General features: G+C 45.0%; 1 protein-coding gene across 1 annotated transcript; it reads left to right on the top strand.

Annotated features, from left to right (window-relative positions):
* Positions 1-245: 245 nt before the first annotated feature.
* Positions 246-20,842, top strand: DESI1 (desumoylating isopeptidase 1). Its single transcript, XM_069855068.1, has 6 exons — positions 246-410; positions 13,612-13,633; positions 14,549-14,618; positions 15,278-15,387; positions 16,456-16,578; positions 17,726-20,842. The coding sequence occupies exons 1-6, from the start codon at positions 320-322 to the stop codon at positions 17,817-17,819; spliced, it is 510 nt and encodes a 169-aa protein (XP_069711169.1). The 5' UTR covers positions 246-319; the 3' UTR covers positions 17,820-20,842.
* Positions 20,843-22,516: the final 1,674 nt, after the last annotated feature.

The following is a 22,516-nucleotide window of genomic DNA, read 5'->3' on the forward strand; positions in this document are numbered from 1 at the left end:
AGAGCCCTCTCCTCCCCAAGCCCCGCCTCTCTCTCCTCTCAGCCAATAGCAGGGCCCCGCGGCCCCCCCCCCCCCCCCCCCCACCACCCCCGCCCCAGCTCCACGGCAGCGCCCTATCCCGGCGCAGTCCCGGGGCGGTGCGCCCGGTTGGCGGCAGCCGCGCAGGCGCAGAGGCGGCGCCGTTTCCGCTCCGCTCCGTTCTGTCACCTCACGGCCGGGGCCGGCATCCCCGAGGCTGCGCCTTTTTCCCTTTTTCCCCTCCGCTTCCCGGGCGGGCGCCCGGCACCGGGTGCCGTTGCCTCCCGGCGGCCGCGCCCTCATGGAGGAGCCGCTGGCGCTGCACCCCGTGAAGCTCTACGTGTACGACCTGTCCAAGGGCATGGCCCGGCGCCTCAGCCCGCTCATGCTGGGTAAGCACGGCGGGGACACCCCCGCCGGCACCGGTATCGGCCCTCCCACCGCCTCCCGGGACTCGCCTTCCCCCGGGAAGCGGCTCCGAAATCCGCCCCCGGGGGTGGCTTTCGCTCACCCGTCGAGAAAAGGCTTCCCCCTCCCGGGCTCGGTTTTGGCGTTGGTAACTCAAGGGTAATTTAAAAATACAGGTTGCCCAGAGAGGTGGTGGGTGCCCCATTCAAGGTCAAGTTGGATGGGGCTCTGAGCAACCTGGTAGAGTTAAAGACATCCCTGCTCCTCCAAGGGGTTGGACCAGATGCCCTGAAATAGTCCCTTCCAACCCAAACGTTCTGTGATTCGGCTTAGATGGGTGGACGAGGTGCTGAGGGGCTGGTTTAGTGATTGATGGGAATGGTTGGACTTGATGATCCAGTGGGTCCTTTCCAACCTAGTGATTCTATGGTTCTATGAAGCGAGGGAAAGCTCTCTTCTCCACATTTCATCTACTCTGACATCTGGGCTGACTTGGAGGACAGCCTTCTGCCGTTCTCAAGGTGGTTGAGTTGAACTGGCTCCATGTTGCGGTGAGGCTGGGCTGGGCTGGGCTCTGCATGGCGTGCGATGTGGCCCACACGGCGTGCGCCGCGCCCCACACAGTGTCTGATGTGCCCCTACCCACCTTCTCCTTCCAGAGAGCTGGTTAAAGTTTCTTGGGTGTCTTATCAAGAATGCATGTCTTTCCAGCTGAGCTTTGGCCTGGGGATGCGAAGGAAACTTAGGTTTTGCCTGAGCTGCTGGAGTGTGTCCAGAGGAGGTCAACGAAGCCGGTGAAGGGACTGGAGAACAAGCCTTACGAGGGGAAACTAGGGTTGTTTAGTCTGGAGGAAAGGAGGCTAATGGGGACCTTATCACTCTCTAAAACTGGCGTTTAGAGGAGGTTGTAGCGAGGTGGCTGTTGGTCTCTTCTCCCAAGAAAGAGGTCATAAGACGATAGGAAGTGGCCTCAAGTTGCACCAGGGGAGGTTTAGCTCAGATATTAGGACAACTTTCTTTACTGACTGGTGAAGCACTAGCACAGGCTGCCCAGGGATGTGGTGGAGTCTCCTCTGGCAGTGTTAAAAAAGCATCTAGATGTGGCACTTCGGGACATGGTTTAGCAGGCACAGCGGTGTTGGGCTGATTGTTGGACTTGGAGATCTTTTTTAACCTTAAGAATTCTGTGATCCTACAAATTTTGGAAGCATGAATTAGGAATGCAACAAGAGAGTGGTTTATACCTGTTAAGTGTAGACTGTGGCCCGTGTCAGACCAGCAGTCTGTGTGAGATGAGACTTCCCAGCAGGCTCAGTGTCTGAACAGATGGCTTCGTGTAATCTTGTCGTACAGTTTGTTGGCATTCCCTTCCCTCAGCCATTCTACAAGGAGATTCTGTGCTTGCCTGCAAGCTTAATCTGAAAGTCCAAGTAATTCTTAGCATGAGGTTTCATGCACGTCAACAATAGGCTTGCTAAGTTGAGAAAAAATGTTACAGAGATCAAATGTGATGTGCTCTGTTAGCTGGACAGCAATAACGATTTTGGGAGATGGGTGTTTCCTGCACTGGATAACCTCAAAACCTTTTGTGTGGTCAGAGTCGCTTCTGTTGTAGCCCTCGGAGGGGGAAGATTTTCACCTGTTAGTTCATAATAGCCGTGTTTTATCGTGTGCTAACAATTACAGATCTCAAGTTACAGGTTACGTGTGTGCATGATTCACTTGCCTGAGGTGAGCAGATTTTAACCAGTCTTATTTCAAAGTGTTGATCCAAGCAAACACTTAAGCAGAAATAGATTCTCACTATGTTCTCCACACCAGTCTTCACACAGATCAAGCAAAGGCTTGTTAGCACTCTTCTTACCAACAAAGTCAATCTTGGGATCTTGTAGCTTTCTGATCAAAGCTCTTGGTGCATTACTTCATTTTGGTGCTTTTTATGCTATCTAAACAACAACTTACAAACTTTATGCTTGCCATACGGCTTGATGCTAAATTCCTAAACCTGGATGCGTGTCTCAGCAGTGCAGGAAGCATTGCTCGCTAGCCCTGCCTGGTAACCAGCTGAGCTCAGACGTGTTCATGGAACAGGGCCAACTAGGCCTGTGTGGCCACAGTGACAATGCAAACTGCACAACAGTTGGGTTTATGTGGATCCAGTGACTGAATTGTCTGTAAAACAAATCATTGTTTGTTCCTTTTTTTCCCCTTCAAGTTATGTATCTTCTGTGCATCTACACTCAGCCCTGTGATACCTCCACAGTATTTTAGAAACGTTGCAAGAGCAAAGTGATGGAGAGAATGCTTCCCTTGCCTCATGTACACACCTTTAATTTCCTTGAAGAACAGCAAAAACTGTTGCTACTTCTGTACAGGGGTTGTTTATAGAATTGCAGAATGACCTGAGTTGGAAGGGACCCACAAGAATCATTGAATCCAACTCTTATCCCTGCACAGGACAGCTCCAGAATTCACACTGTGTGTTCAAGTGCATTGTCCAAATGCTTCTTGGTGCTGTGACTGTTTCCCTGGAGAGATGTTCCAGTGCTCCACAACCCTCTGTGTGAAGAATCTTTTCCCAATATCCAACCTAAACTTCCCCTGGCCCATCTTCCTGCCATTCCCTCAGGTCCTGTCATTGGTCAACAGAGGTTATTGGCTGCTCCTCCTCTTTCCCTTGTGAGGAAGCAGTAAACTGCTATTTGGTGTGTGTGTCCCCCAGCCCCTTAACCTAGAGAAAGGGAGGCTGAGGGGAGACCTTACTGCCCTCTACAGTTGCCTGAAAGAAGATTGTAGGGAGGTGGGTGCTGGTCTCTTCTCCCAAGTAACGAGTGACAGGATGAGAGGAAACGGCCTTGAGTTGCACCAGGCAAGTTTAGATTGTATATTAGAAAAAAATTCTTCACTGTAAGGGTTCTCAGGCGCTGGCTCAGGCTGGCCAGGGAGGTGGTTGAGTCACTGTCCCTGGAGGTATTTAAAAAGACTGTAGAGTATAGGTGCTCAGGGATGCTGTTTAGTAGTGGACAGGTACGGTTGGACTTGATGCTCTTAAAGGTCTTTTCCAGCCAAATGATTCCATGATTCTACTTCTCTGTATGTCGACTTTCAAATGGTCAAGAGCTATTTTTCCAGTTTGATGAGGTTTACCTACCATAGATCATTACGCAAAGTTGTGGAAACTGAAGAGGAAAGGATTTCTTAGATGATTTAGTGCTAAGCGTTTGTCATCTCCATTTGTCATCTCTGCTTCTGATAATCTTTCCATAGATGCCAAGTTTGATTGAAATGACGCTTTTGCTTTGAGTAATAATTCAGTAACCTTGCCTATGTTGAAATACATGTGTTTTAGAGAGAAGAAACAAATGTGGTAATAGATTGTGCTAAAATCAATTCCTAGCATGCTTGAAAACAGAAGCTCGGATCCCCTTGCCAGAAGAGGATGAAACCCTTATGGGGTTGACCACTGTGAGAACATTGTCACATGGTGTCTTCAGTAGTGCTAATAGGATCCAGAGGTATTATGGATTATGTCAGCACAGCATTCAAGGATCAGCTCTCATTACTAAGAGTTATCCTAACTTTTTCAGCATTAGTTCTCTCTGTTGTGGTTGAATGCTGAGCCTGGAAGGCAGAGCTACACAGCACTGTTCATAGGGGGCTTTAGAGTGACTTAGTTGTGCCCCTTGGGCACGTCTTCACTTCTCTTGACAGGTTTAATCTTATCCCACCCAGATTACTTTTGTTCTTCTTACTTTTGTGTGAGTTTCGTGTAATTTTTCAGTGAATATTTCTATTCTAAAGTACACATGAACAAATACTGTAGTTCAGTTGCCTTTGATACCATAAACAGCTTATTTAATTATTGTTGCTCTGTAAGCATTTTCTCTACAGGTACCATTCCGACTTTATCCTCTATTCTCAGTCTGTGAGACTGCATTTATCTGTCCGACTACATGATCTAATAATAAATGTTAACCTGACTGCAACAAGATTCCTGTTTTCAAGACAGAAAACACAATCTACCTTATTCTTTGGAGAGGTAAACTTAATAGTTCAGCTTGCAGGGCTGATTTTTAAGTAGATGTCCAAAGACAGAGAAATGTTTTAGGAAGATTAATATCATTTTGGATTATGGGCTTAAAGAAAAATGTCTTGCAGCTTTCAAAGTTCTCCTGCCCTGTAACTGAGGCTTTGAGCAACCATTGGGAGGTGTCCTTGCCCGTGGCAGGGTAGTTGGAACTGGGCAATCTTTAAGGTCCCTTCTGACCCAAACGATTCTGTGATTCTATTCTGTGCGTGAAATTTTTAAGTGATCTATTCAGCTCTAGGGACTTAACAGCCCAGAAGGAATTGGAGCAAAAGGAAACTGCCAAAAGGAGGTACCTTCTGCTTTGTTCTTTTTGTTCCAGACTCAGCGCAATAACTTGCCTCTCCTCCACCTGCTCTGAAGAGTTTTGGATTGCTGCAGCGTGAGAATCCCTTAGCTTTGCTCCTGAGCATTTGCCAGGGATTTAATGAAAATCTAATGCATTGCCCTCCCCGAATCTAGCCTGCTTCTTGGTCTCTCTAGGCACCTCAACGAGAAGCAAACTGAAGCAGGCTCCTCCCTCTCCATTTTTAATTTTACTTCAGTTGAGCACCCTAGGTAGCAAATAGGAGAAAGCGTTTGACTAATTAGGATAATTTTCAATTCAAAAAGGGCAGGAGTATTAATAGGTTGGCCTAAGGAATTTGCAACAATACGCAAAGCAATACACTATTAGAAATACCCATGCTGGTTGACCAAATTATATTGCTTCCAGTTCACTACTTTGTGGGGGTCTTGTAGGGTCTTCTGGGGCTTGCATATCTGTTGCAGAGCATGGAGATGTTGTTAAAAATACCGAGCTTCCTATTATTCCTTTAGTTTACAGCTCAGGAACAGGAGTTGTTCTTAGGCTGAGGGATGGATGGCCTTAAGCTCTGGTTGGTGTAAACTAAGTGCCCATCTAATTGTGTAATTCTTTCATATCTTGGAACACTTCTGCCCTTCAGTCTAAGAATTTGGATTAATATACAAACACCACTTTCATCTGGTATTTAAAAGGCACAAGAATAAACAACATCATGTGTCTCTCAAGATCAACAAATTAACTGTGCCAGTAAAATAGATTGGTGAGCATCTAATCTCCCTTCTGCTTGGCCTACCAGATAAATCCAAGCATGGAATTAATCCTGTTTGATTATGTTCTAAAATTATGCAGGCTTGCTTGCTTCTTTGAAAATACCTTTGCATCTGAACAATGACAGTCTCCTGAACCAGTTGTGCAACAAACAAATCTCACTGCTTCATTCTCCACATTCCTGTGACTAAGCTGAGGGTCCAGGAATTGTTTAATGCATTTGAATGTTGTATTTTCCTCATAGGTTTCTGGCTTATGAAAGTATTTGAGCTATGAATGTTATAAAGAAAAATAACAGCAAATAAAAAAAAAATCCTTGTTTACCTGCCAGATGATACTCTGCCTCATTCAAACAACTGAAATCTTTGAGATGTTTAAGCACACGGATCTATGCTGAATTGGCATCCCCTGCTGAGTTATAGTGAGTGTTTTCAGAGAAGAGCCATAGAGGCAGCTGAGCAAGTAAAGAGAAAAAATGTTTAGAAGATCAAGTGTGTGCTCACCTTTCCAAGACTGACAAGCTGTCACCCTAAGTGCTTGCAGATGTAATGCAGTAACTTTCATGTCTGCGTTCCTGGTCTCTGACAAACACTAGTTAGCTTGTCTTGCATTAGCTCCTAATGGGTGCAGATCAAATGAAGCTGAATCACTTCACGTTTACTCCAGGCTGAGCTTGCACACAGGCAATCGCTGTGGGACACCTGATACCCTGCAACTTGACCATGTGCACTAATTGTTGTACTATTGTGTATATCTAAATTTGCAACGCCTTTTCCTGCTCAACCGCCCTCTGTCCCTTGAAGTATTTAAACCCTTTAGGCATGTGCTGTTTCCCTGTTTTACCTGGATGAAGAGTAGATACCTAAAAGAGTGTCATGCCAGTGAGACATTCCTGTTCTGCGTTGTATGCACGTGCATCATTTGGATTAGCTTTGCTGTAGGTACTGAGTGGAGGGTAATGCCCTGCAATTTAAAGGATTTTGCAGATCGAACAGAAGTTCCTGGGAAATCAGACTTCTCCCTCTAGACAGCCTCAGATTATGAGTAGACCTGTTGGGTTTGGTGGTGTACCAGTGGTACCAGTTTGGGTACCAGTGTATAGTTCTGCTCACATTGCAGCGTGCCACGGGAATTTGTGGTATTGTGGCAAGAAGCGGAAGAGCATGAAACGCGATGATGTCTGCTAGTATCCCAGATGATGTTTGCAATAGGCTGCTGAATTCATTACAGGGCATAAACTCTGTAGCTCTGTAGGATTGTTTGGGGAGGCTCCCTGGCAAGCTTGACCTTCTCTTTTTTTTTAAGCTGGACAGTGCTGCCAGAAAGAAGCAGCTTTATTGAGAAGTGTTGCTGCAAGGTCTGGACACAACTTGTGCCTTAGCACTGCTGCAGCAGTACTGAGAGAGTTGGGGTTGTTCAGCCTGGAGAAGAGAAGGCTTCAGAGAGACCTTATAGCAGCCTTCCAGTACTGAAAGCGGGCTGCAGGAAAGCTGGGGAGGGGCTCTTTAATCAGGGAGTGCAGGGATAGGATGAGGGATAATGGTTTTAAGCTGAACGAGGGGAGATTTAGATCAGCTATTAGGAATAAATTTCTGAGTGTGAGGGTGGTGAGGCACTAGCACAGGTTGCCCAGGGAAGTTGTGGAAGCCCCATCCCTGAAGGTGTTCAAGCCAGGTTGGATGAAGCTTTGAGCAACCTGATCCAGTGGAAGGTGTCCCTGTCTGTGGCAGGGAGGTTGGAATCGGGTGATCTTTAAGGTCCCTTTCAACCCAGACCATTTTATTATTCTGAGTACTGTACATATGCTCTCACTTGGGTCACTGGCTCTGGAGACAGAGAAGAGCCGATCGTTGCTGGGCTGTGCTGTCAGGGCTGGTACATGTATCAAGCTGCAAGGAGCATGTGTTGATACACCACATAAACCCAATGTTCAGCAGAAGGAAAGACATAATTCCTTAGTGTAGGCTACCCCAATTGCTTTATGTGAGCTTGTCAGGAGGACATGTGATTGTGAGCTGTCACCTGTCCTGTGCAACATCTGGGCTTGAGAGAAGGGAAAGAGTCATAGTGGAGGATCACCAATAGGAGCAGAACTTCAGAAGGAACATGATGGTGCCATGAAGGTCTGTACAGAACTTCTTACATGATGCAACAAGCAACATTGATATTCTTTTTGAGCAGCAGGAAGGGGAGCTGCCCGAGTTCCTCAGAAGCTGGTGACCATTGATTTATTCCTCTGCCAGTCAGTTTGGAGTTGAGATGACAACAACCAGCTGTGCAGCATGAGAAACTGCAGCAGCGTAGCAGAAGTACTTGGTCTTGGGTGTCTCTGGGTGATGTGTATGTGGCCGATAAAGGCAGGTTTCTTAGACATGGGATTCCCCAGTGGTGTTGTCATTGGAGAGGTGTGTGCTGCCTCTGACCAAGCACCATCCACCTGTGGCAGAAAGGGATTGCATTTTGTCTGCAGCAAGCTAGAGAGCTACTGTAGATGCCTTATTGTCATCAGTGGTGCAGATCTGGTATGCGTTTTCCACAGTGCCAGCCTCGTTTGTGTCTTACTGGAGCCAAGCAAAAATAGGAGGTTGGTAGCTCGATTAAGATCATCAAACCAGTGCTTGGCAGAAACTGACCTTTCCGAGCAGCCTGGGACAAACCGGCCTCGTGAAGATGGGCAGCTTCACTTGCCAAGAGCTGTTCTGTTATTGCCCTGACAGTTGCTGCCTTTTGTTGGCGACAGACTTCACGTGTAGCAGCCAGAGAGGAGCCCCCAGGGCTGGAGTGCAGTTTGATGCAAAGTCCCTTTCCTGAGTTCTGTTTGGGTTTTGTTCATACGATCAGAGAATTGTCTTGGTGGAAAGGGACCTCTGGAGGTCCTGCTCAAGGTGGATCTATCAAGAGTAAATTCTTCAGGGCCCTGGACAGCTGAGTTCTGAGTATCTCCAAGGGTGGAAATTCCACATGCTTTCTGGACCCCTGCCCCAGTGTTTGACCAGCTTCATGGTGATATTTTTCTCCTCTTGCAGAGTTGGGAACTTCCCATTTTCCAGCTAGCTCCTATTGCTTTTTACTGTACACCTTTGAGCAGAACAAAGCTTCCTTTCCTCAGAATCACAGAATCACAGAACAACCAGGTTGGAAGAGACCCACCGGATCATCGAGTCCAACCGTTCCCATCAAACACTAAACCATATCCCTCAGCACCTCATCCACCCGTGCCTTAAACACCTCCAGGGAAGGTGACTCAACCACCTCCCTGGGCAGCATGTTCCAGTGCCCAATGACCCTTTCTGTAAAGAATTTTTTCCTAACGTCTAGCCTAAACCTCCCCTGGCGGAGCTTGAGGCCATTCCCTCTTGTCCTGTCCCCTGTCACTTGGGAGAAGAGGCCAGCTCCCTCCTCTCCACAACCTCCTTTCAGGTAGTTGTAGAGAGCAATGAGGTCTCCCCTCAGCCTCCTCTTCCCCAGGCTAAACAACCCCAGCTCTCTCAGCCGTTCCTCATAAGGCCTGTTCTCCAGCCCTTTCACCAGCTTTGTTGCTCTTCTCTGGACTCTCTCCAGAGCCTCAACATCCTTCTTATGGTGAGGGGCCCAGAACTGAACACAGGATTCGAGGAGCGGTCTCACCAGTGCCGAGTACAGAGGGAGAATAACCTCCCTGGACCTGCTGGTCACGCCGTTTCTGATACAAGCCAAGATGCCATTGGCCTTCTTGGCCACCTGGGCACACTGCTGGCTCATATTCAGTCGGTTGTCAACCAACACCCCCAGGTCCCTCTCCTCCAGGCAGCTTTCTAGCCAGACTTCTCCTAGTCTGTAGCACTGCATAGGGTTGTTGTGCCCCAAGTGCAGGACCCAGCATTTGGCCTTGTTAAACCTCATGCCATTGGACTCAGCCCAGCGGTCCAGCCTGTTCAGATCCCTTTGCAGAGCTTCTCTACGCTCCAGCAGATCGACACTTCCACCCAGCTTAGTGTCGTCCGCAAACTTGCTAAGGGTGCACTCGATGCCTTCATCGAGATCATTGATGAAGACATTGAACAGGGCTGGACCCAGCACTGAGCCCTGGGGAACCCCACTTGTCAATGGCCTCCAGCTGGATTTCACACCATTTCCCACCACTCTCTGGGCCCGGCCATCCAACCAGTTTTCCACCCAGGAGAGTGTGCGCCTGTCCAGGCCAGAGGCTGACAGCTTCTCAAGCAGAATGCTGTGAGAAACTGTGTCAAAGGCTTTGCTGAAGTCCAGGAAGACCACATCCACAGCCTTTCCCTCATCCAGCAGCCGAGTCACTTTGTCATAGAAGGCGATCAGGTTAGTCTCCATACCTCTTATGTAGTTGTAGATAGCAACAGGGACTTTTGGCCTTATCTTCTTGAGGCTGAACAGACCAGCTCTCTCAGGTGCTCTTCAACGGCCTCAAGTTGCACTGGGCAGGTTTAGATTGGATGTTAGAAAGACTTTCTTTACTGAAAGAGTGGTGAAGCATTGGAATAGGCTGCCCAGGGAACTGGTGGAATCTCCTTCCCTGGCAGTATTCAAAAAATGTGTAAACATGACACTTTGGGACATGGTTTAGTAGGCACAGTGGTGTTGGGCTGATGGTTGGACTGGATGAGGTCTCTTCCAACATTAATGATTCTGTAATTCAGTACAGCAAATACTTCAGCCCGGCGTATCAGTTCCTTCTACACTGGGAAGGATCCAAAAGCAGACGCGGCACTCCAGATGCAGTCTCACAAGTGTCAAACAGGGGGAAAAAGTCACCTCCTTTAATCTGTTGGTTGCAATTGTGATAGAGCAGCCCAGTGTGTGGTAGCCTTTGCTGTAATGATCTTTCCAAGTAGGTGTTGGCAGGTTCCCAGCAGCACCTGTGACATTGTCAGCATCTGCTATAACTCTTTTCATCTGCACACAGAATCTAGGAGCAAAGTGGCCACTTTGTGGAAAGCCTTTCATCATTGTTTGCTGGGAAAGTATGTGTACACGTGTGTGAAAGTAAATATTAAGATGTTCTTTTTCCATTTAACAGCCAAAAGGGCAGGTACAATTCTAGCTTGTGCTGCCTTCAGAATAGTTTGTTTTTCTGCCCTGAAGGATAAAGTTCAGTTTCTAGTGGAACACAGTAATTTATTGAGAACAGATGTGTAATAATTTATTAACAGGTATGCAGAACACTAACTATGCAAAGCCAAGCAGCACAGGCTGTCGTAGGCCAACTGCTTCATATGTTGCTGGTGAGCTTGCCCTGTCACCGGTTTCTGGCAGCTGTAGAGCACAAGGCAAAAGCTCTAATGTTGAAGGTGTGGAACCAAGGGCTAGAGGATGGAGGAGTGTGACAGCGTGGGAAAGGCTAAATGGAGCTCCTGAGATTTTGTAACACGCTGCTCTGCTGCTCTCATCATTGCTACTATCTTTTGGCCTCCATCCTACTCCATGCCTACGTTTCTGTGTGATGGGTTGATGGTGAATATGCTTGCTGCCTGGCTGGGATCCACGGTAGCGACAGATCAGTCCACCTACTTCAAAGCTGTATGCTCGCTTTGACTGATGTCTGTATTGTCACAACAGCCTTTTCCCTGCCTCCGCTCTTGCACGACCCTCATCTGAAGCAGGTATCTATCTCGGTGCCTGTTTTGCCTCAGACTTCAGAGGAAAAAATGTGATAGTGATTGTTCATTCCTAATTTGGATGCATAAGCATCATATTCTCAGAACTCTTGAAGGATTATCCTCATCAGTTTTGTTCCTCTTTTTCACCCAGTCCTGATGATGATGATGAAGAGCTGGTTTTGCCCAAGAACTCATGAAGAGCTACTGCTGTTTTGAAGTAGCATATTCTTTCCTGGCACTTACTGGCCAGAGCAGCCCTGACAGAGGACTAGGAGGAGATAAATAACCCAGAGGGGATAAGACCCTCTGCATATACAAAGGGAAAGGCAATGCCTCAGGCTCCCTGTAGGCCATTGATGCCATGGCACCGATCTACGTAAGGGCAATTGGAGAATGTCTTTCCACAGGACCGGTGGAACTGGGACCATGTACCCCATCACTGATGCCACACCAAGTATCTCAGAAGAAGGTGGACACTAACAGAAGAAGAGTGACCCCTAAAATTTCAGCAATGAAGCCAACATCCTGGAGGCTGAGGGATGAAATACTGCTTTGTCAAACTAGCATTTAGCATTAGGCCCCTCGTAACAATAACTGGGACCAGGTTTGTAATGTTCTGCCTCCTGTTTGGGAATCAACAGAGAACAGGGCAATGCAACTGAGCTGAGCTTCATTTTTACCAATTTTTTTTTTTTTTTTAATAGTGGAAAAATTTGTTGTTATTTGGAGCATCTGATTCCAGCTTTCGAAAAGTAGTCGCAGTGCACTTTCAGCATCATATGCTGTGGGAATGCAAGCAGAGTGGCTATTGGAATAGTTGCTAGGGAAAAGCAAAGCTTGACAGTGTGATGAGAGATGCAGCCAAATCCTGAGCTAAGGTCAGCGAAGGCAGTGGCCCTCAAGTTAGCTAAGAAAAGCCTGAATATCACAAGCATTTGAATAAAGCATTAAAAAAAAGTACAGCTCTAAGGCTGCATTTAAAGGAGGAGGATAATATCTAAACATAATGTCCCAGACTTCAGGAAGGTCTGTGGCTAGCTTTGGGGCCAGCTTTAGGAGGTCTGTGGCTGATGTGATGCAAACAGATAGTATCCAAACCAGAGCAAAGCCTGTTAACCCATCAGTGTTTTGTGAACAAAGCACAATGTCTCTAGAGCACAGTGCCTCTCATGTTCAGGTGGCCTTTTTTTATCATGTCTAAAATGTTTTCTGTCTAGCTCTAGGAAACCTGCAAATGACTTTAGCAGTTCATCATATCCCATTCTGGTATCTAGAAGTTAAATAATAACAGCAAAACATCTTGGAAGAGGTTCTGCTTGGAGATAAAAGTCTAGTGGTATGGAAAATGGTCTATTGGGGGAGAGGGCTTTTACATGGAGGCTGACTGAAAGGATCAGGATCCTGCTGCAACTAAGTAGAGACGATGGCAGAGGAGCACTCAGGAGAAAAATAAATGTTGGTATGCCCATAGTTTTCCTGTCCTAAATCCCCTCTTTTGGGTGTTGTGCAACTTGTTTGGCAAAATAAAGTCATAGCACGTCTGTCACAGCAAGCTGTTGCTGCCTAGAATTTAGGAAGAGGTACAGTACCAAGGACCAAGCTTTAGGTTACAACTGATGAAATAATTTGGCCTTGAGCAGTATCTGTTAGTGATGCTTTGAAGAGAGGTTTGATCTTGAGATCCTGGCATGATAGATAGATAGAGAGGTTTAGGATTCCTACTTCTAGGGAACTGGAAAAGTATTTCAGAAGGTGTTTTTTTTTTCTCTAAGACACAATGATATTATCAGTTTAATTGTGCCTGAACCAAGTCTTTGCTGCTGTGTTCTACAGAACACACAACTTTATAACTTGCATAAATTTCAACCCTGAACTTCTCCTTCCCACCCCACAACTCCCACTTAAAACTGTTAATTTTTAAGGGCAGGTGGAAGGAGGGAAAAGAGGAAGCCATGGAATAGATTATAGAAACTATCACCACAGATCACGTGTTCAAATTAGATCTCTCATCAGTTATTGAAAAAGAAAACTGGATATTCTGTGCTGGCTAACTGCCTGCAATTATGAAATCAGTTTAAAATCCAACTCTTCCAGTCCTGACTGAAGCCTCTAATTTTAGGTAAAAGTTTCTTTTCTTTATCTGTAGACAAAAGCCCAAGGAAGGGAAGCACTGGCAGGATAGGATGGCATTGCCTCCTCTGCATGCAGGAACAGAAAAGTACATCAGTAGTGTGGGCATACTAGTTCAGTTGAAAGATAGACATTCTGTTTCTTTAGAAGTAACTCTGTGATGAAATCTTTGGTATTACTGTCATGGTGAAATAATAAGCATAGTTCCTAAGCTACTGACAGAAAGTAGGCTGAAATCTGGAATATGCGTTGCTAATAACTCTTCTTTTCTCTGCATACAGGGAAACAGCTGGATGGCATCTGGTAAGTGACTAGATTTAAATTGCATAATGTATGTTAAACTGTGTGATGTAAGTAGTATTTTCAGTACAAGATTATATATGCTTCACATCTTAAGAACGTTTTGGTGCTGAAGAGAAACCAAGGCATTTCTTGTTCCTGAATACAGACTGACAGTGAGATGATGCACAGTCAGGTGCTGGTTAAACCTCTCCATTCAAAGCTCTGTGGATCCTCCTCACAAAAATTTTGATAGTAGTAATTGTGTTTTAGTGCACTTCTACACTTTTCCAAGAGTAGACAGTTGTCCTTGTCCTAAGCACTTTGTCTTCTAATTGTGGGCATGATTAAACATGAGAGTAAAAGAGTAGGAGGGAATAAGTTATCACAGAATCAAGGTTTCTGGCACATAAGAGCAGTGGCTATGTTCAGTTACTGAACACGTCCCCTCCGCCTTTGCAATTTGCTGTAATTCATATCAAGAGTTGTGGTTTGGTGGTTTTTTTCAAGGAAAAAACCTCCAAACCCTTGTCTATCCATTTTCATCTCCAGTGAGAGTCTGATCACAGGCGCTGCTGTCAGTGTGGTAGCAGGGCTCACTCTGTGTCTGTGACTTCACCCTCAACTCTTTAGCTGAAAGAGGCTGCTGGAGGTCACGTGCTGGCGTGGAAGTCCCTCTCCTCGTATGTTCCTTCATGTCTGGGCATCTGGCTAAGCCTATTCTTTCCCAGCCACTTACAGGGTTACAGTAGGTTTGATAATCATTGCTTCCATATCCATTCGTGTCCCAACAGAGCCTGTTCCTACTCACAGAAACACATTGGCCTTTTCTTTCAGTTATTCACTTCTCAATGTCTTTGAGCACAGAAATTTACCAGTGATTTATGTGCTGGGTTAAATATTTCCTTTGTTCCACCTGTTTTTTCTTCTCTGCGGCAGGCACACCTCCATAATCGTCCATAAGGATGAGTTCTTCTATGGCAGTGGAGGAATCTCCAGCTGTGCACCTGTAAGTTAAACTTACTTTTCTGGTAAGATAATTTTGCAGTAAGTTAACCTCATCATAATTGCTTGAGTCACTGGCTGTTAGAAGAGCAGCAAGAGGCTTCTGAATTCAAGCAGATGTGACTGTTTGGCATTGTTGCCGGAGGCATCTGAAGAAAAGGAAGCATGGACAGTATTTAGCCCAACTAAATACAGGTTGAGGATTGCTTCTGCTGGTTGAGTCTTACCTATCCAAGATACCTTCTGCAGCTGCATTGCCAGAGTGACACCTCGTCTAATTCTGTATCAATAGGTTTTACATGCAGACTTGGCAACTCAAGGTGTCCTTGTTAAGATAAAAAAAAAGATTCAGTGTGCTTTATCAGACCTTTCTTTTCTTGGGAAGGTAAAGCTGATGGGACGTTCTTCTGAAGCGGAATTTTGCCATAGCTTGGAACTTGCAGCACAAAAAGCCAAGTATACAAGCTGAAATTTAAATTGCATGTTATTGCTCATTATCGCAGTGCAGAACAGGGGAGGGCAGTAGGGCTTTTTGTTTGACAAACATATCTGAAGTTCCTCATTTTGTGCCTGGACAAACCATAATAGTTCCATTCAGCAGAGTCCTTCAAAAGAATTCAGTCTGTCCATTTAACATTGTCTTCTGGGTGGTAATTTTAACAGGGAGGGACTCTTCTTGGACCCCCAGACTCAGTTGTAGACCTGGGAAACACTGAAGTTACGGAAGAAATTTTTCTGGAATACCTTTCCTCCTTGGGGGAATCTATGTTCCGGTAAGTAACAGCTTGTTCTATAAAATCTGTGTAATACAAAAAGCCTTTAGGGGAAGGGGTGGAGAATGGAGGAAAAGGTATTATGAAACCAATCCTGCTCACAAGCTTTGTCTGCTTAGTGTATTATCTGGTACTCTCTAAATATGAGACTGGAACTGATGCACTGATACATAAGGAGCTACCAGCAAGGCAACCCTCTGGTGTGCCAGCCTTGAGCTAGGCTGGGAAAGCATTCTGCCAGGAAGTCTTTCACACTGTTTTTTGTAAAATGGAGTAATGCCCAAAATGCCTTTGAGAGAATCACCAGGGAAGATGAAGACACTATATGAAATATTTCAGTAAATAGAGCTTTGCCCCATGACCCATAGAGAAAGCATCGTAGTAAAGCTGCCAACTTTCACATGAGTAAAAGTAAGGTCTTGACTGTTAAAAAATCTAGTGTACTTCTTGCAAGAACAGACAACAGTATCATTTAGTGGTTTGGCTATATTTCAGTGTCCCTAATTCCTGTGATTTCCTGTTATTCATAGAATCATAGAATAATTTGGATTGGAAGTGACCTTAAAGATCATCCAGTTCCATGCCCCCCTGCCATGGGCAGGGACACCTCCCACCAGACCAGGCTGCCCAAGGCCCATCCAACCTGGCCTTGAACACCTCCAGGGATGGGGCAGCCACAGCTTCCCTGGGCAACCTGGGCCAGTGCCTCAACACCCTCATAGTGAAGAAATTCCTCCTTATATCTAGTCTAAATCTGCCCCTCTCCAGTTTATACCTATTGCCCCTATTATTCCTTCTGTGGCTTTAATTGAAGAAGCCTGACTTCACTTATCCTCCAAAAAAACATTGTATGAAGTCAGTAATGTAGAGAGGTGTTGCTTTCCACCTTGATTCAATGAGTTTAAAGGTGAATTGACATCTGGTTTACCTATTTGCCTTAGAATTTTCTGTGGGGACAAAAGTGCCAATGTATGGAGATATTCCTCATTAGGAGTGTAAGTTTTTCTGCTTGTTAGATTTATTGCCGAGTCTTTCTTTTTATGTTTCAATTCCTTTTGTGTTGCACAGAGGAGAGTCTTATAACCTCTTTGAACATAACTGCAACACCTTCAGTAATGAAGTGGCACAGTTCCTGACAGGAAGAAAAATCCCTTCCTACATCACTGACCTTCCAGCTGAAGTTCTTTCCACGTGAGTATGCATCCTGCTCCTTTTTGTAATGAATAGCTGCTTGCTAAAGCTTAAACATTTGACAGAGCCAGCCACACCAGCTTTCTTGGAGAACCAGCATACGATTAAGGAGAGGATGCTATTTACTTTACTTCAACTCTTAAAACGCTGTATGACAAGTGCTGACGGGCACTGGCATTACTAAGAAGACAGAAGGCTGTTCTGCCCTTAACTTAAACTAGTTATTTTGTGGTGGTCTTTTATATGTGACCAGAGAAGCATAGAAAGTTTCAGAAAATGGTTCAAGTTGCTATTTTTTTGTCTTAAGAAACCAATATCTGCTAAAGGTCACTTATTTTATTCTAAGTACTGTAATTGCCGTGGAGGTGTCAGCTTTGCTTGTGAAGAGGCAAGGGAGAAGTAATTTTTAAATTAACGCTGCAGTTTTAAAGCCAGGACTCGATGGAAAAGGAAGATATGAAAAAGGAAATTAAGAATTCCTGCCTGGTAATTCGGTGCAACTTTTTTTTTTCTACTCTCAGTGGCAATCCCAGTGGGATGATTTGAGCTCCATCATTTAGATCTTTTTTCTTGTAACAACGGTATACCACTTTATATGGGGAACACATCTTCTAACCTGGATTGTAATCACTTCAGATGTCTCAAAATCAGACAAAGTCAATAACAGAATGAGTCAGATTGAAAGATGAACCAGGTGCTACAGGTTGCAACAGAAATTATTCTGTGAGTGTTGAACGACTGTCTATAAGGGAGCTAGAGGCTATTGTTCTAGCAGTCTTTAATATTGATGTGGTGCTTAATGAAGCACTGCAGTTGCATAACAGGGATTTAGTTTGCACACTTAAGTAGAATGAATTACTAAAAGCCAGTTTCAGACACAGTATTACCACATTAGCAGTCTGGGCATGTTAGGACTCAGAACCAGCTTATATAAAATTATGTTTAAGATTCTTAGTTATTAAACAGTAAACTCTCTTTAATAAGTTAAATTAGTTTGCTTTAGTTGGTAGTGGAAGTCTGTTCTTCAAATTTGCTTCTACAATGTTGGTCTGATTGCCCCCTAGGAAGTGAGTGTACTTCAGTAGTGATTTGGAGAAGCTGTTCATCAAGAAAGCTATTTGAGATGTTTATTTCTTTACCTTCTCAGACCCTTTGGACAAGCTTTAAGGCCCCTCCTGGACTCCATCCAGATCCAGCCACCCGGAGGAAACACCTTCAGCAGTCATAATGGACAGAGCTAACAGGAATGACCCAGTGTGCCCAGCCTCACCAGGCCTCTTCCTTTTTAAACATGAATCTACCAGATTTCTATTTTATAATTTCCCATCAGAATTAACTCTACAGAAGTTACAAGACATGTTTTAAAATTTCTTGGGGAGAGGATTTATCAGGATGCATGTAAGACAATGCTACCAAAAAGATTGCTATAATTTCTAATAGTATTATACTAATTTATAAAGGCTGTCTTGTCCGAGTAGGCTGACACTTTCTAAGTAACTCCTCTGTTGGTAAGTGGGAATTCATTCCATGAACATTCAAGGGCCAATTATGCAACTTGGAGTAAATAAGGCAATGTCCTAACCATCCCTTGCAAGCTTGCATCTCTTTCTCCTGTCACTGCCTATATTATGGGCTTATTTGAAGTCTGTAGCAAAAAGGCAAAGGAACTGTTGGTAGCCTAGGAAGTGAAGGTGTCCCAGGATTAGTGTTCTGCAGATTTCATTGACATTGTTATTTGCTCGGGGAAAAAGGTGAACTCATCTGATTTAGAATATTTGCAGTGGACAGGTGTGTGGGAAAGGCGATCAATTTGCACTGAGTGTCAGTGTCACACTCAAAAGTTGGAGCTTCCAGTGAGATTAGCTGGGAGGGAAGCTGGAACCAAAGGGTTACCAAGAGCCTCACAATACTAGATCCAAGAGTTATGAGAAAGAACCAGCTGAAAGAACAGAATCTGATGAGCAGAAATGGTGGAAAGAAATTTCAGGTGAAAGTAAAAAGAAGTCAAATGTTTCCTGTTCTCGCATGTAAGCTTATCAGCAGACAGACAGAACCTTGTAAAATGTTTACCTTTGCGTAAGAGCTAGGGTGGTTTTTTTTTTCTTACCAAGCCAGAGTTACAGTACAGTAAGGCAGGGATAGCATGGCAACTGCACAATAATATGAGGTGGACTGACTCTGCCTTCAATATCTAGTTGCAGGCACGGTAGGAGGTCCAGCTTTCTTTGGGATTGTTGTCTCTTCCAAAGCAGTCAAGCCCATCACAGAGAGGGCGCTGCTTAAGTGTAAGAGAAATAGGTGGTAGGTCTCCCCAAATGTAAAGAAGATGAGGAAGAGCGAAATCAAGCTTTTCAGTGGAACAATTGATTTTATTGGGATACAGACAGAAGCAGTCCTGTCCTTAGATTGACATTAGATTGTATCAATACTGCATCTTCTAATTTAAGATTCTTATAGCTTTGCAATTATTTGCAGTGGAAAAAGATCAGGGGAGTGAAAGAATAGGCATATTGATTTCTTTTCATGCATGAATATACACTATCTTCCTGAACAATTTTATAGCAGCTGCATTTAGGAAGGAAGACAGGAAAGTCATCGGACAACCCCTGAAACATCACTGATGCTCCGTAAATGGGGACTGCATGTCCCAGATGCTGCTGAAAAAGCATCTATGCAAATGTATAGCCCTTTGTCCAGTGCTTTGTTGTGAAAAGTATTACTGCAAGTTCGGTCCTACATCTCAAACTTCCTGCACTTAAAATCTCCTGCGTATCTAAAGGAGATGTCTTTCCTCTGCTGGGCTCTTTCTCCCAGAATCGTACCATTTCATAAGTTTCTCATGCAGATACTTAGTGTGGACAATAATGGCTCATATTTTTGAGGGGATGGAATGGAGGAAATCTGCAGTCTAGTCGCTGTCAAATACTCTGTCACTGCACAAGAGGAAATAGGGTACTCTCGGTCTGTTTTGCAGTTTTGTGTGTACCTGCTCTCAGTGCACAGCAGTGGCCCTTGCAGCCCAGATATTTTTTTTTCCCTTGTCATTCTCTGCTTGTGCCATCATCTCCGTAAGCATTTCATTTGACAGTCTGGACTTGGAGACAGCTGTAGCAGTTAGTACAGATCAGCTTACACAAAAGCTTTCAGTCTTTGCCTATGAAAATGTCCTGTTTGCAGAAAGCATTCTATAATAAAACATTTATGCATTCTCTTTGGTGCTCCTAGAGGAAGGATTGGTAAGTGTTTGTTTTCTGCTAAGCCATAGTTTAGTTTTCCTGTTTAGTATGTATATCCCCTCCAGTCTTTTCCCATACCTATTCTGTGAAGAGTAACCTGTTTCTCATTTTGATACACACATGACTGTGCCACAAAATGCTGTAGCGCGTTAGGGATCTCGGAGCTTCCACAGCTGAACAGATATACCCAAGCTGATATAAACCTAGGCATGGTAGTTTGATACTCGCAAGCAGCATGGCTTTCAGCAACTTACGCTTCAGGCACAGCTGCCTGCAGTGTGAGCACTAGTGCCACAGTTTCTGCCCCACACTCTTGCACGGTGAGGATAACCCGTGTATGTCCACCACTTTATAAAGGTCTCGAGACTGGTTTCTACTTGGCTGCCTATTTCAGGACTTTTTACATCCTTTCAGGAGATGGAAAAGAAAATGAGGAGGTTCACCCCATGCATTTTGCAATCTGCCTTTTCCCCTTCCTGGGCAGCCCCTTTGCAGAGATAACACTGCTGCTTAAAGATCAGCAGGTAAAATTCCACTCAGGCATATACTGTTTGCAGTAACCAAGGAGGTATTGGGTCTCCTGGGCTTTGGACTTAGGCTGGTTTTTTGTGGCAAAAGAACTGTAGGAGGGAGTCCTGTTTGCTTGGTCTTACTGGGTAACGTGACCCCTGTACCCTGTAGGCCTCTTAGGAAACCCATTTCTCCAAAGATGGTTATGTGTAAACTGCAGGACTGTGCCCCCAGCGTTCCACCCAGCTGTATTTACTCGTAGGGATCTAAACTAGACTGAGAGGTGTATGTAAGTGTATAGAGGTGATGGACTTTAGCCAGCTGATTGACAAAGGGCTGGGGAATCTGAACTCCTGAAAGCGATTGGAGCCCTTTTGCCTACACTTATTATCCTATCTTGTATTGCTGGGGTTCCCCCGTGCCATTTCAAAGAAGTTAATAATATCTTTAGGCAGAAAGTGATGTTTTGTTGTTGGGTTGTTTTTTTTTTCTATTACAATAAAAAATACAGCACGTTTTCCTGTTTGAATGTATGTGTCAACACAGCTGCCCAGAAGTCGTCATCTTCACTCTGGTCTGAGATGGAAAGTGTAAGAGGCGAAACTGTCCCAGCAACTTGCACTGTGTGTCACCTCTGGAAGTAGAGGTGGCTACTGTCTTTTAGTAGAATGGATCACAGGCAATGCTCCTGTTTATGTTTGGGGAAACCTTCCTCTGTAAGTACCATAGTATCTTCTCAAGACGACTCTTCTGAGGCTTAGCACAGCTTGGATGAGGTGAATGAGAGCTCAGCAGTTGATGTTCTGTCAGCATAGATTTTGTAAGGGCCTTGCTCGTTGAAGTACGTGAGAATGAAATGTCTAGTGTGTGCTGTCGAAGGAAAGGCCCAACACAGCTTAAACATAGGAAAGGCTCTAAGCTTTTCTTGAGTGTCTTGATGCTACTGCTTTGAAAAGTTAAAAAAAACAGCGCTAACAAGTAGACTTCATGCCTGGGTTCCTCTAGAGCTGCTGAGGGGGTAGTTGTGAGGATTATGTAGCTAAGGGAAAATAGATAGTTCTGGGGAAGGAATGTATTTTGCTTGGTTCATCCTTTTGAATGTTTAGTGATGGCATCCAAATGGTAAACCACACAGTTGCTGTTTGTACAAGTCTGTATCAGTGCAGTACAGAAAAGGGCTTCTAACAGAAGGGGGCTTTAAAACAGATTCATGATTGTGGTTATTTTGGGCTGTGTTATTCAGATGTGGTGCTGGTTTGCTAACAAGGACCAGTTCTAGCCCCACATGAAATACCTGGGGACGTGTGTGAGAAAAACAGAGTGTGAGCCAGTGCTCACTACCACTTAACTTCTAAACTTCAAACAAAGTATTTGCCACTGCTAGCAACAGATTTTATTCGTGACAACAGCTGCTGCCTGTCCGAGCAGCAATCAAGGGAACAAATCAAGGATGGTTTAAGTGCAGAGTATTAAATAACTGAAACTGCTGCAGCGACCCTGTCCTCAGAGCTAACTCTGCTGGAGGAACAAGTACAGCTGTACGCTGCCGTGCATTTCACTGAAAGACAGACTTAACATGCTTGGGGAAAACACGGTAGCACAGGTCCTCACCAGTGGATGCCAAATAGCAGCTGGGAGAAGTGACTTAGCACCCTGTAGACTTGAAAAAAATTTTCTAAAGCACCATGAAAGGAATAAGCTGGAGAAAGCACAGCAGGTAGTTCAAGGTTTGGAAGGCTCTCCTGGTAGCATCAATCCGACAGCACTGTTTGTAGGAGTGCAGAAATGTGAAAACTGACCCATAATTTAGCAGGTTTTCCAATTCTGGGAAGGGCCCCAAGGTGGCACTGCTGCCTCGCAGCGCAGGGACTCAACTGAGCCTGGGGAGAGCAGCCTCTGCTTTTGGGGTGTCCCCAAGAGTCAGGTCGGTGTAAGAGGCACGGAGGAGAGTCTCTGCCAGCCAAGGAAGCGGCAGGCAGGAGCAGCCAGGAGACAAGACCATTGGCCAGCATGGGCTGTGCTGAGAGCTGAGTGCCAGTACAGTGAACCGGCTGTTACAAGAGTGAGCAAGCTTTTCCTAATACCGCACCTCTTCCACACAGATGTGGGAAGTCTTGTTCTCGTACTGTCATAGCTTATGCAAAATAAAAGCTTGCATTTCTGACCCACCTGGAGTTCACCATGTAACCGCT

Source organism: Phaenicophaeus curvirostris, chromosome 1 (assembly GCF_032191515.1).
Source record: "Phaenicophaeus curvirostris isolate KB17595 chromosome 1, BPBGC_Pcur_1.0, whole genome shotgun sequence".
NCBI lineage: Eukaryota > Metazoa > Chordata > Aves > Cuculiformes > Cuculidae > Phaenicophaeus > Phaenicophaeus curvirostris.